The sequence below is a fragment of the Pinus tabuliformis genome, chromosome 8, assembly GCF_031772625.1.
Source record: "Pinus tabuliformis cultivar Carrire ecotype Pingquan chromosome 8, CPIR1, whole genome shotgun sequence".
Taxonomy (NCBI): Eukaryota; Viridiplantae; Streptophyta; class Pinopsida; order Pinales; family Pinaceae; genus Pinus; species Pinus tabuliformis.
The window spans coordinates 1,907,173,488-1,907,188,704 of NC_142294.1; the positions used below are offsets into that span (position 1 = coordinate 1,907,173,488).

At 37.9% G+C, this 15,217-nt stretch overlaps 2 protein-coding genes across 2 annotated transcripts in view; both read left to right on the forward strand.

Annotated features, from left to right (window-relative positions):
* Positions 1-8,736, forward strand: part of LOC149244059 (disease resistance protein ADR2-like) — a 28,759-nt gene extending 20,023 nt beyond the window's left edge. Inside the window, exons 2-3 of the mRNA XM_089371396.1 lie at positions 7,861-8,149; positions 8,262-8,736. Coding sequence (XP_089227522.1) covers positions 7,861-8,149; positions 8,262-8,736 — 764 coding nt within the window. The remainder of the gene's footprint in view (positions 1-7,860; positions 8,150-8,261) is intronic.
* Positions 8,737-14,236: 5,500 nt separating this feature from the next.
* Positions 14,237-15,217, forward strand: LOC149244060 (disease resistance protein RUN1-like). The gene has a single exon (XM_089371397.1). It carries the CDS (start codon positions 14,237-14,239, stop codon positions 15,215-15,217), a length of 981 nt encoding a protein of 326 aa, XP_089227523.1.

Below are 15,217 nucleotides of genomic sequence, written 5' to 3' on the forward strand. Positions count from 1 at the left end.
CAATCAGAGGGTAGATTTAATGAAGGTTTAAGAGTTATCACAGAGGGCAATCAGATCATTTGTGAATCAGCTGTTCAAATCATAAACAGATCCAGTGAATGGATTGAAGCAGCAGATGTCTACTTTGCATTTGTTAATGGAAAATGCAGTTCGATTCGCTACTTCTAAGTTTATGAAACAAACAACAAGAGAAACACAAACAAACCAACTAGATGATCGTCCCCAGCGCAGTCACCATTTTGTTAACGGGAAAAGTGTCTATTCAAAACGACCCTATCTCACTAAGGTGTGACAGTGACCTTAGAAACAAATAGAGAAAACTACTTTTGTATTCTCCTTTACGAACTATAAACAAAGAGAAATAGGATGAACCAACCTGTGTCTTGCGCTAGTCCTTTGATCCAATCTCTCTCCTCTTTGACAGCTTCCATCTACCTGCTCCTTTACTTGCCCAGCTTCACCAAGTACCTGCAAGATCACAGAAGATGGAAACTATACAAAGACATGGGTTCATACTCATAAAAAGCTTAGGATCAGATTTAAGCTAAACATACAAATGTAACAAACATCAATGATACACAAGCATGTAGGAGAAACTCAAATAGTTTAATTGATATAACAAGAAGGTCCAGGAGGAGTTACAACCGATGATTCCTGATCCAGCATCAACCTCCCAGCAGAGAAGCCCCTCTTCACCTCCAACAAAGCATAAATCATCCAATACTCTGATATCTATCTCAAAACCAACAACAATTCTCTGCAATGTACAATATTCCAGCCTCTGGATCTCTTGGTGAGGGATCCATATATAGATGTATGCAAAGAGGATGAGTCAGCTCATGAATTGATTAGTGGCTTCTCTTTGTCAGTTCTTGCTTCCACTTGGAGACTGAGAGCCTCTTACTCATCACTGGTCGAATTCAGTGAGGCAAGTGTCATTGGAGAATATTATGGAAGCTTCCATTGTCTCTCCACCTCGTGGAATGACTCTGCCACTTGTCATTTCCCGCTCAACGCACCCTGGTAGTGCATTTAGGTGCGTTGCAACGCACCTAGCCAGTATATTTGGGTGCTTTGCAACACAGCTAGCTAGTGGAGCAGCTGAAATGATCCTGATTCGACTAGTTCTGAGCAGTTTCTGGTGGATAACTTCTGGGAGAAGCTGTAATTTGTCGACCTTGTTCCTTTAGGAGTTATAACAACACTTTTAAGGACTTAGGAGCCCTTGGTTTATGGACATTTCATGCTTGGAGCTGAAAGGCACAAAAATGTCTATAACACACAACCTCGAGGATATCATGTTTGACAGTTTCCCAACATGCTTTGAATAAGTCTACATTGAACCCATCTGTGCCTGGTGCTTTACCATTCTGCATTTCATTAGTCACTTCATTTACCTCCTCTTCCGATACTAGCCTGTTGAGATTGTGGTTTTCCTCTCTGGTAACTAGCTTAGGGATATACTGAGTAAAATGGTCAATGAACCTAGATCTGTCCTCCAGTGGCTCCTTTGCAATATTGCAGAAGTGTTGTACCAGGACAGATTCCATATCATTGTGAGAGACAAGCTCAATACGTCGAGAATATTTTATCTTAGTGATTCTATTGTGTGCCCTGCGAGCCATAGTGGATTTATGGAAGAATTTTGTATTTCTTTCTCCCTCTTTAATCCATTGTATCCTTGATTTTTGCCTCCAGAAAATTTCCTCTTGTGAGCATCGATCCTCCCATTCTTTCTGCAGAGAGTCAGTTAATTTTTTCCGATCTTCGGTGAAGCCCTCTGTGATGTTAATATGATTGATCTCCTGGAGCTTTTGCTCAGTTTCTCTTTTGGCTTTGAAGATATCTCCAAATTCTTTTTTGTTCCAAGCTTTAAGACGGGATTTGATGTGTTTATGTTTCTGCTAGAGCATGAACATTTTTGTACCTTGAATATTCAGCTCCTCTCTCCACCATTTATCAATGTTACTAGTGAATTTAGGGTGTGAGAGCCAGGCATTTTCAAACCTGAAAGGTTTGTTTCTCAGTGTGCCCATGAAAGTGGCTTCCAGCTGTACATGCCAATGATCCGATCCTCCAAAGGGCAGAATGGAGGCTATTATGGCGAGTCCTGTGAGAAGGAGGTCCTCTCAAATAATAAAACTATCAATTTTGGAAGCAACTTGAGATGCTCCTCCCCTTTTGTTGTTCCAAGTGAAGGTTACATTAATTGTTTTAGTGTCCACTAGACCTATGCTCATAATGAAGTTCTGAAAGGCCATGGAGTCTTTGACTAGCTGTCTAGTGCCTCCTTTTTTTCCGAAAGAGATCTTATCATATTGAAATCTCCTGCAATGATCTAGGGAAAAATGGGATGTCTTGCTCTTAGATCCTCCAGGGAGGTGAGAAGCTTGAGTTTTTCCGCTTGCTTTTGAGGTCCATAAACATTTGTAATCATGCATATCTCCTTATCCTCTACAGGTTGACATATCAAGGAGAGATAGTTCCTAGATGCTTCCGCATCCAAGATTCCAAATTTCTGTGGATCCCACAATGTGAGAATCTCCCCCCACCGAGTTATTAGCCTTAACTTCTAGATACTCATATTTGATTAACCAATTATTGTGAATATCTCTTATCATGTCCATCGAACATTTTGTCTCCTGAATGAAAACCATGTCTCGTTTTCCTTCTTTCATTATGTTACTAAGATTTCTTTGTTTCCTTCTATTCTCTATCCCTCTAATGTTCCAGGTTGTGAGCTTCATTAAGAAATGTTAGTAAAGGAATAGTTGGTAAGATCTTTCATCTTACCTGAGTTAATCAATAGTTTTCCACATTCGTTCAACAGCTCATTATGTCTCTTTCTTCCTCTTTTACTTCATGAGTTCTTTGGAGTTTGTGCCTGTGAATTCTCCATCATCTTGACCCCACTTGTCTCTTGGCTTTCGTGGTTTCTTTTAACTCTAGCTCCCCTCACTTGTGACCTCCATAGAAAGAGTTTTTGTACTCTGTCATAATCCTCTTTTGGCAGGGAGTCCACACCTATGCTTTTTCCTTGTTCCAAAAATTTCTCTAGATCTAGATTTTCCTTATCTAGAATTTCTTGTAGCTCATGGTCCTCTGTTCCCATTTCACTTGGAGTCATCTCCTAGTCCCTACTAATCTCTATCAAGCTTGGTAGATCCTCATCCTTTTGCTGGTTGTTTACTGTGATGACCTCCATGTCAATTGTCTTATCCAATTCCTTTGTTACATTCTCCATGTCCTGGATTGTCTCCTTGTTCCCCTCTTCTTCCTCTAGGATCTTGAAGCTGTTGTGTCTTGTGTGTCTATCCTCATTTACCTTCTTGTGTGGACATTTTCCCCCTTTCCCTTTGCTCCCGACCTTGGTGAAAACCTCATGATCTCTCTCCACAGTGGTTTTCTGGTTACCTTCCCTATTGATTGTGGGGCAGTCTCTATATAGATGCCCATGTTCATGAAATTTGTGGCACGTAAACAGTATGTGCTCATAGTCCACCGTTTGCACCCAATCTTCATCATATACTTCTAAAATTATTGCTTCCATAAGGGCTCCAGATAGATCCATTTCTACACATATTCGGGCAAAGGAGGTATATCTTCCTTTCATAGTTGCCTCTGAGATATTTAGAAAATGTCCCAGCTTGTTGCCTATGGTTTTCAAAGATTATGGTAGCCAATAGTCCAAAGGAAGGGAGTATAGTCTGATCCAAACTGGTACTGATGTGAAAGTTTCACATTCTGGGACAAAGTTCATCATCCATAGCCACATGTAGAGTCCTGCCGCAACATAGAAATAGGGACCTCCTTCAAACACTCTATCTTTGTCCTCTAGGATTGTGAATACTACTACCAAAAAGCCCTTTGCAGCCAGATGTAAATGTATTTCTCCCTTTGGCTTCTAATGGCTCATTATCTAGACCTGTAATGCCCTCTCCATCGGCCATAACCCCATGAACTTGCTTATGATTGCATATTCCATAATATGATCCCTATGTGCTTGTATCGCTGGGTCACTCAATACGACTCGGGGAATAATGCCTGACTTGGGTTTGCAGACCCCAGATGTCCTTATGGAAGCCGGTCTTTCACTGCTGCCTCCATTCTCCTTTTCTTTACTTGTTTCCTATTAGTTCCCTTCCTGATCCTGATGTCCACTTCTTCCAGATGTCCCCTAGCTTCATGCTTCTGAAATCTTCTCCAGATGTTTTTTGAAATTCTTCTTTCCCATGTCCTTACTTCCATCTGTGACTACTTGACTGTAGGAGGGAGCAGCACTCCCCCCTGCACTCGCCGCCATAGATCCTGAGTCCAAAACCCTATCTTCAACTCCAACCCTAGCTTCTCAGAGGAGCCAATTTTTCAACCGCTTCGTTTCTTCAAAAGGTGAGTGGGCTTGGCCCAAGTAAGTCCCTCCTCATGACTAGTCAATGCCCTCACTCAGGTTTGAGCACACGACCTCACTATCTTTACGAGTCCGACTTTACCAACCAGCCGCCTCCGCTGACCTTAATCCTTTAGGTTTATCAATCCTTTAGGTTTATAATATTAATCCATTGGGTTTAAAATTATCCCCCTCAATTTATAATCCATTGAGTTTATAATGTTAATCCCTTAAGTTTATTAATTCCTTCGATTTATAGTATTAATCCCTTGGGTTTATAATCCCTCTCGTTTTTAATATTAATCTAATTGGTTTATTAATCCCTTGGTTTTATAATATTGATCCTAGGGTTGCTAATATTAATAATAGGGCTTATATTCATAGATTTTAATATTACACCTATGGTTTATAATATTCATCTTAGGGTTTAATATTAATCCCTTAAGCTTATAATTCACTCGATTTATAGTATTAATCATTTGGGTTTATTAATATTAGGGTTTATGTTCCTATGTTTTAATATTAATCCCAAGGTTTAATGTTATTCCCTTGGGTTTTCAATATTATCACTTGGGCTTTTATCCACATGCGTTTATAATGTTAATCCTAAGGTTTATAATATCAATCTTAGGGTTTAATGTTTATTTTATGGTTTGTATCGCTTCTATTTATAATGTTAATTCCTTGTGTTTAATATTATTCCTATGGGTCTATAATCCCTTAGGTTTATCAGTCCCTTACGTTTATGATATCAATCCCTTAAGTTTATTAATTTAAGAGTTCATATCCCTAGGGTATAATATTATTCACAAGGTTTATAATAGTAATCCTATGGTTTAGTTTAAATCTCTTGGATTTATAACCCATTGGGTTTATAATATTCTGTCAATATGAAAATCAACCATGGTCAATGATGGACAATCATGTTTATTTTAGGGTTTCCAATATTTATCTTAGGGTTTATATACATTGGGTTTATAATATTAGATCCTTGCATTTAATAATATTCCCTTTGGGTTTATGATCGCTTGGGCTTTTAGTGTTCATCCATTGCATTTATTAGTCCCTTTAGTTTATAATATCAATCCTAAGATTTAATATAAATCCCTTCGGTCTATAATCATGGTCAACTATGATCAACCAGGGTCTGATGCCACATTGTGACAAATATTGTCTCAATATGAAATTCAACCATGTTCAACCATTGTCAACCATTTCCAACCATGGTCATTCATTGTCAACCATGGTCCAACATCACATTGTAAAAAAAAAATTCTTAATATGAAAATCCATTGTGATCAACCATCTTCAATCATGGTTAATTTGAAAATCAGTCATGGTCAATCATGGTCCAACGTCACATTGTGACAAATTTTGTCTCAATATGAAAATCAAGCATTTTCCATCATGGTCAATCATTACCAACCATGGTTCAATGTCGCAATATGACAAAGATTCTCTCCATATGAAAATCAACCATGGTCAACCATGGTCAATCATGGTCAATAATCATTAATAGTGATGATCACATTATGACAAAGATTGTCTCATGGTCCAATGTCACATTGTCACAACCATAGGCATCCACAGTCAACCATGGTTCAACATTGCATTGTGACAAAGATTGTCAATATCAAAATCAACCATGGTTCACCAAGGTCAATCATAGTTAACCATGCTCAACCATGGTCCAACGTCACATTGTGACAAAGATTCTCTTAATATGAAAATCAATCATAGTCAACTATGGTCCAACATTGCATTGTGACAAATATTTTTTCAATATGAAAATCAACCATGGTCAACGATGTTTGTTTTAGGGTTTATAATATTTTCTTTAGGGTTTATATACCTTGGGTTTACAATATTAATCCTTTGGGGTTTCGGGGTTTCAATATTAATCTCTTGTTTTTATTGATGCCTTGGGTTTTTTATGTCAATCCCTTGGGTTTATTAATCTAAGGGTTCATATTCCTAAGGTATAATATTATAGATAGGGTTTATAATATTAATCCTGTGGTTTAATATAAATCCCTTGGGTTTATAATATAAATTCCTTGGGTTTATAATATTAATAATTAGGTTTATATTTATAGGGTATAGTATTAAGCCTAGGGTTTACAATATTAATCCCTTGGGTTTATTAATTTTAGTGTTAATATTTCTATGGTTTAATAATATTAATCCTAGCATCTAATGTTATTCCCTTAGGTTTGTAATCCCTTGAGTTTTTAATATTAATCCAATGAGTTTAGTAGTACCTTGGGTTTCTCATATTAATGATAGGGTTTAATATTAAGCCTATGTTTTATAATATGAATCTTAGGGTTTTAAATTAATCCCTTAAGTTTATAATCCTTTGGGTCTATAATATTAATCCTTTGGTTTTATAATATTAATCTTTTGGGTTTATACTCCTAGGATGTAATATTAATCCTAAGGATTAATGTTTTCCCATAGGTTTAAAATCCCTTAAGTTTCTTAATCACATATGTTTATAATGTTAATTCTAAGGTTTATAATATTAATCTTAGAGTTTAATGTTTATTTTAGGGTTTATATCCCTTCAATTTATAATATTATTCCCATGGGTTTATAATCCCTTTTATGAGTCCTTTGCATTTATGATATCATCCTTTTGGTTTTATAATACAAATTTCTTGGGTTTATTAATCTCTTAATTTAAAATAATTTGTTAATTATATTATATTTTGAAATATAACTATTAATATTATATAAAAAATAATATTATATTAATATATAATATAATATTAATATAATAACAATATTATTATTAACAATTACCAATATTTAATTTTTAATAGTCATTTTTACATTATAAATTTAATAATTTTATCAACCACATCTAATGATGTGGTTGTAAATATACTTCATATAAACCTATATCAACCACATAATAAATAAATGTGATTGTGCTGGTGTTTATCCCATGGCAAATCGTTGGAGTTTAACTTGACCTCTGCCGATGTTCACCCGCAAACAGTTTTGGAGCAGTTGTGAAACGTGATTTACAGCTATCGGCAGAGTAATATTTTGAAGACTTCTCAATCTCCTTTGCTCTTTTTTTATGTGGTTCACTGTACCCATCTTTGTGCTTTTATAATCTCATCTACATCTTTTCTGCTGGCAACTGCCTTCCTCTGTTTCCTCTTAGGCGGAGTGCTGGCTTCATCTACATCTTTTCTGCTGGCAACTGCCTTCCTCTGTTTCTCTCAGGCAGAGTGCTTGCTTCATCTACTGTACCTGCATCCGATCCCATCGATAATTCAGTATGGAGCAAGTCCCAGAGCCAGCAACATACCAGGTTTTCATAAACTACAGAACGGTCGACACCATGAACACTCTTGCAAGTCTCATCTACCATAGTCTCACAAAGCGTGGGTTGTGTGTCTTCTTCTATGATCAGATGGAAGTTTGCGTGGAAGATACTGTCATCTCTGTTATCTAAGAAGCTATTAGCAGCGCCTCCATTCACGTTACCATTATTTCTGAGCATTACGCTGAGACACATTGGTGCTTGGATGAGTTGAGCTGGATTGTGGGATCATCTCATGACCGCACCATTCTACCCGTGTTTTCCAATGTCGAACCTGCTAATCTTCGTCAGATTGGATGGGGAAGTTATGCCGAGGCCTTCCGAAAACATGAAGCCGAATACACCATCGAAGAGGTGGAGGCATGGAAGGAGGCCCTTAGAAAAGTTGCAGACATTGCAGGTTTCGTCTTCAAAACGAAGGAAAGGTGAATCCGTACTTACTTTGGACACATTCTATAGAGAGTTTCACATTCATCTAAAAATGTTGTCACTTTCCCTAATCGTACTTACAACTATGATTGTCTTTTTGGATTGCAGTGACCATGGAAAGTTTTTGGAGAACATTGTGAATGATGTATGGAGAATGGTCAGATGGCAGCCCATACAGATTGAGAAATACCACGTGTTCATAAATCACAGAGTGCCTGATGCCAAGCTCACTCACGCCAGCCTCATCTACCATCGTCTTAGGCACTATGGGTTGCGCGTATTTCTGGATGCGAAGGAACTTAGGGGAGGATCCACTCTCTACGATGCGATCCATGAAGCTATTACCAGTGCATCAGTTCATATTGTTATTTTTTCCAAGACATATGCCGAATCACGTTGGTGCTTGAATGAATTGTGTTGGATTCTGAGATTAGCTGAGGGGCGCACCACTACCATTATACCCATCTTTTGTGACGTTGAGCCTAAGACCTTCGAGACATTGAAGGGGGTGGACCTTACAACGAAGGCTTTCAGTACCACCAAAGGCATGGAGGAGTGGTGGCAGAATGGAAGGAAGCACTGAAAAAGGCCGCAAATATTTCTGGTTACATCATTAAATCAAATGGAAGGTGAACACTTACTTTCCTTATTCTTCCCATTTAAAACAGTTGGAATTAATGATGAAGTTTTTTTTGAGATTAATTTTGTATGTATGGGTCGCACAGTAGTGCAAAGAAAAAGAAAGGTTTAGAACATAGCATTTAACATTTTTTTATGTGTTGGAAGTTTTTTTGTAATGTGCAGGAGCACATAATTTTTATTTTGAGCAAGCATATGTAAAAACATTAGTTTTTATAGCAGTATGAGTAAAAATAGTTTTACATCATTAAATGTAAAAGGGGTTTTACAGCAGTAAATGAAAATGGGTTTTTACACACCAGCAGTGTAAATTCTCAGGAGGAGACAGAGTAAATATTTTGTTGGTTGAATATATTTTTGGTAAATCCCTCTGAGTGAAAGAGGATGAATATGTATCAGGAATTTGTAGATAAATTTTTTGAAGCTTCCTTGTGCACAAAAAGATCCTGGAGACAAACAGAGCATTGTCTCTGTGTGTGTTCAGTTTTTATTTGTTTTTGGGATTTTACTAGAAAAATCCCCAAACAGTGGTATCAGAGCTCCAGGCTCTTTGATGGTGACAGAGCAGGTTCAGGCTCTTTGAAGGCATCAAAGAAGCTGAAGGAAAGATTCTTGTTGCAGCAGAGAAAGCTTCTCCAGCAGAGTGAAGTCTCAGGCAAAAGAACCCAGGTATTCCTCAAAGTTTTTTTTTTCTGTGTTGCTGTTGAAGAAACAGTGAGTCATTTTAAAAACACAGTCAAGTATTTGAAACATAGTTAAGAATGGCAAGGTCAAGGAATAAAGTGTCCAAACCCCCTAAGGTTGTGTCTCCCACTTCTATTAAAATAGAAAACAATCTATTTGAAAGCATTCTATTTGAGGCTCCAAGGTTCGATGGGAACTTTGATATATGGGAAATAAAAATGAGGACTTTCTTAAAGTCTGAAGGGATTGAAATTTGGGAATCAGTGATGGATGATAACAAGAAGGATAAAGAATCCAAGGAGTACAATGCAAAGGCGGCAAAGACTATCTTGGATGGACTCCCTGATTCTATAAAGAAGAATCTAGGAAAATATTCATCAGCAAAGGATATATGGGACAGACTGCATGACCTTCATGCAAAAGGAGCACTGACTATGACCATCAGTGAAGAAGAAAATTGTGAACCCATCATAGAAGCTGAATGTGAGAAGGTTGACCTCATCGAACTTCAAGTAAAAGAAAGGGATGAAGAGCTCACCAAGCTTAAGAAGGAACTTGATGAAAGCAAAAGGAAACATCATGAAGAAGTCATATCCATGACAAATCAGCTGAATAAAGCAAAGAAGCAGGAAGATGTCTTGACAAGTCAACTTGAACAAAGGCACAAGAGAGTGAATAAGCTTGTAGAAGAGATTGGACAGTACAAGGCAGAGGTCTCCTCCCTTAAGTCTGAACTACAAGAAGCCAGGAAGCAGGCACAAGGAGCTGAAAAGAAAATGGAGAGCAGTCAAGCAGAAATCTCCAAAATGAAGTCAGATATTATCTCCCTTAAAGTAGTAGCAGCTGAAGCTACTCGTAGCAAGGAAGAAACTGAGGAACAACTTGCAAAGAAAAATAATGAATGTGAAAGATTGGAAGAAGAAATAGTCCTCCTCAAGAAAAAGGTTGAAGGGATGAACAAAATCATGAAGAGCTCTCAAGCCTTGGATGACATGCTTAGCTATCACAGATCTCCATCTGATAAATCAGGACTCGGGTATGTAGGTGAACCCTCAAACAAGAATGAAGATGCTTTAAGCAAAGGAGATACGAAGAAGGCAAAAATAAATTGTGATGCTCCTAGTTTCAGCAAAGGCAAGGAGAAAGATCAAGGCTATAATAGAAGAAATCCTACTCCAAGCAGAAAATCGGCTCCAAGAAGAAATGTAGTTGATGTCAAAGAAGCAAGATGCAATGGTTATCATCAAAGGATCTCAAGGCAGAAAGACTTCAGAAGTACATCAAGGAAACCTCCATCTCCCAGGTACCAAAGTTCATTTTATGGTTCTTGTTACTCTTGTTCAAACTTTGGTCATATGGCAAAAGACTGTAGAGCATTTCATAGAGATAGATGTTGTAGTCTCCGACAATCTCCAAGAAATAATTTTACAAGAAGAAATCATGAATTTTTATTCGTGAACAATGTAGAATGTTTCAAGTGTCATAACATTGGGCATATGGCACATGATTGTAACTTAACATGGGCTCTTACACAAGCTAGACCCATGCAAAAGGAGAAAGTTACACAAGTATGGAGAAAGAAGGAAATACAGCCTGAAAGTCCCTTGAGCTCTCCAGCTGATCTAAGTTTCTTTTAAGAAAACTTTGCTGAAAGAAAGCAATGCATACAGCTAAGGGGGAGCCTGTAATTATTAATCATTATTGCTGAACTATTTTAACAGTCATTCTTTGATGAAGATCTTGTTATAGGGGAGAGATATGGAATTAAATATGCCATAAAAGCAGAGAAGAAAAGTCTGCAGGGCATGGAGATTGCGTGGAGGATGTATTGCAGCGCAGCTGAGCGCAAATGAAATCTTTTTGTTAATCCCTCTAAAATGTAATACGCAGCAGTGTTCAAAAATGTAATGTTTTTGCTTTGTTTTTTATCACATATGCAATGCAATATGCACAGAAGTGCGGAGAAGAAAAATGGGCAGCGTTGAAATGTGAAGTGCAGCAGCGCGATAAGAAAAATGAGAAGCAGTAGAACGCATAGCAGTTCCGAAAAAAATTTCTTTATGAATTATATGCATTGTAATGCAAAGCAAGGAGACCCGCATAACAGTGCGAAGGCAGAACATAGAACAGGGGCAGCGTGGAAACTTTCGTGTGTGGAGCACATGGATTAGAATGCACAGCAGCATAGAAATTTTTTTTGTGGAACACATGGATTGAAATGCATAGCAATGGAATGTAGTTTTCCTTTTATGTAATATGAGAGAATATACTCACAACAGAGTGAGTGTAATACATAGCAGTTGGAAATGTTTTATATTGGCAATGAAAAAGCAATGCAGTGAGAGGAAACGAGAAGAGGGCAAAACGTAGCAGAGCGTAAATGCCCAGTGTTTGAGAATGCAATGAAATTTTTCACACAGCAGTGAAAAGGGTAATGTAAGTCTTGTTTTTGTTGTTGGAGAATATGTAGTAAAAACACACAACAATATGAAAAATGCAGAAGCATGAAGTTTTTTTGTTAAAAAAAACGAAATGTAATGGGCAGCAGCGCATGTAAAAGAAATTTTTCTTTACAGCAGTAAATGTAAATGCAGTTTTTGTTGTTTGCATCTGAAATGCAAGTGAGACACATCAACAGTGCGATTGTAATCAATGAAGGGGAGCAGGCAGTAGCGTGAAGTTTTGGTTGTTGTTCATTGTGAAAACAACAGAAAGGGAATGTGCAGTAGCACAAGTGAAATGTAATGCAAAGAAAACACAACAGCATGAAATCTTTGCAGTTGTTCTGTTGAGAAAACAAAAGGCAATACGTTGCAGCGCATATGTGCTAAATGAATGTAAGAGACAGATTGAAGTGCCTCTGAAGAAGGCATGTTGGAGAATCCCTCTGTTAAGAGGAAGATCTGTTGTCTTTTGGTGAATCCCTCTGTCAAGAGGAAGATGCTTTTCAACATAGTGTGGTAAATCCCTCTGTCAAGAGGAAGATGCTTTTTAGCATACACAGGTGAATCCCTCTGTCATGAGGAAGGTGCTCTTCAGCACAGTCACATGTGAATCCCTCTGTCATGAGGAAGGTGCTCTTCAACACAGTCACAGGTGAATCCCTCTGTCATGAGGAAGGTGCTCTTCAACACAGTCTCAGGTGAATCCCTCTGTCATGAGGAAGGTGCTCTTCAGCACAGTCTCAGGTGAATCCCTCTCTTAAGAGGAAGACAACTTTGATTGTTTGTGGAATTGCATGAAAAGCAGTATTGGTGAATCCCTCTATGTGAGGAAGATATTTTTGTAACATCAGTGTTGGTGAATCCCTCTATGTGAGGAAGTGTTTGGGTATGTTTGAACTCCCAGCAGTTGAAATTAAATGGGAGTGTTGGAATATTAATTCCAACTGCAGGCACCGTGGATGCAGCATGGACAGCGATGGCAGCCGACTCAGCAAGCACGTACAACCCCGAAACCGCCTCAGCAAAACCACTTAAACTTATCGGACCGCCTTTGATCAGTAAGTAGTTTCCGTATAATTGAGCTCGATCCAATTATCCTCAGCCACATGGTCCTCTGTATACGTCAGCAGAACTGACATTTCGGACGCTAAAGTTCAGCGTGAAGTGGGCTCCCGATATTCATTCCAGCTGTCCGATCCACTTCATCGTTCTCCGCCGTTGATTGTTTCAACCTGCATAAGGGCCAACATTAAATACTTGCGTGGAGTAAAAACAAGTTTGGTTGACCGCCGAATTGTCAGTGAATGAATTGACCGCCATGATGAGAATTAAATGGCATTCGAAAATAGTTGGTGAGGTTTTTAATTTTAATGTTTTTTTATATATAGCGTAAGTATGGGCAGTTTTTGTGCGTTGACCATTTTGTTTTTCACATGTGAATTACAATGAAATGAACGCACATGTTGTGTGTTAAAAAATAGGGGGCAGCGTAGGTTTATAAATTGTATGTCGTAAAATGCACTGTAGTGCATTGTGTTAAAAAAAAGGAACGAAGATTGAAATGAAGTTTTGTTGCAGCAAAGAACCTGTGTTGACTTTTGTGAAGAGATTTGAAGTGTGCACAGCAGTGCAATAGTGAAGGGGTTAATGAAAATGAAAAAGCCATTTTTGGATAATGCAAGGAGTGTATGCATCGCACAGCAGTGCGTAGAGTGATGAAGTTTTTTTTTAGATTAATTTTGTATGTATGGGTCGCACAGCAGTGCAAAGAAAAAGAAAGGTTTAGAACATAGCATGTAACATTTTTTTATGTGCTGGAAGTTTTTTTTGTAATGTGCAGGAGCACATAATATTTTTATGTTGAGCAAGCATATGTAAAAAAATTATTTTTACAGCAGTATGTGTAAAAATAGTTTTACACCAGTGAATGTAAAAGGGGTTTTACAGCAGTAAATGAAAATGGGTTTTTACACACCAGCAGTGTAAATTCTCAGGAGGAGACAGAGTAAATATTTTGTTGGTTGAATGTATTTTTGGTAAATCCCTCTGAGTGAAAGAGGATGAATATGTATCAGGCATTTATGTTTAATGAATAGAAATCATTTTCTGGGTATGTAATACTCTGTTCTCAGACAAATTTTTTGAAGCTTCCCTGTGCACAAAAAGATCCTGGAGAGAAACAAAGCATTGTCTCTGTGTGTGTTCAGTTTTTATTTGTTTTTGGGATTTTACCAGAAAAATCCCCAAACAAAAACTTTAATTTTGGATTATAGATTCTCACTTTCTTCTTCTTCTTTCTTAATCAGTGACTATGGGATGTATTTGGAGCAAATTTTGAGTATTGTATTGGCAAAGGTAAAAGAAGGGGAACCCTTAGAAGTGGCTAAACACCCAGTTGCACTGGACGAAGCAGCCAAGGATTTCCAAAGTAAAATTCTGAATCTAAGCGACACAAAGATTGTGGGGATTACTGGGATGGGTGGCATCAGGAAGACGACTCTCGCTAAGCATCTCTACAATTTAAAACGTTCTGACTTTCCTCGATCTTGTTTTTTGCTTAACGTGAGGGGAAGGGATTTAACATCTTTACAGAAGCAGTTAATTCGTGATCTGTTGGGTCATGATTTGGATATTGATAATACAATCCAAGGAAAGGCTATTTTGCAACGCAGTCTACAAGCTCTCCTAGCTCTAATTGTTCTGGATGAGGTTGATGATATGGAGCGAATCCACAATCTACTAGATATTGATGCAGTGGGACCTCGTAGTCTGATTTTGCTCACATCTCGCCATAGGGATTTACTCCGAGCATCACCAAAAGCTTTGTTATATGATGTAAAGCCATTAAATAGACAGCATGCCCAAGAGATCTTTTGCAGCTATGCTTTCGATCTATCAGAACCAGTTCAAGGGTTTGAAGACTTGGTGAAGGAGCTACTAGAAATTTGTGATGGGTTGCCTTCATCCTTAAAGGTTTTGGGCCAACATCTTGCTAGAAATCGTGAAAAAACCTATTGGAAGCTGCAGGTGGAAAAGTTTTCTAAAACATTACCAAATGATACAATAAACACATTAAAAGCGAGTTACGAGGATCTGAAAAAGGAAGAGAAAAAGATGTTTTTGGACATTGGGTGTTTCCTGGCGGGAGAAGACCAAGGGCTAATAGTCCGAGTCTTGGAGGCATTAGGTTACCGTTACGTCAGAGACTGCCTTAAAAGTCTACATAAAAAATTCCTTCTCGAGTATGATCATGATATGGAGACCAGCAATTATGTAAGGAAAATAATCAGCGTTTAA

What these genes read in the sequence shown, in the direction of transcription:
- LOC149244060 (XM_089371397.1), top strand. Translation starts at nt 14,237, where the DNA reads ATGTATTTGGAGCAAATTTTGAGTATTGTATTGGCAAAGGTAAAAGAA.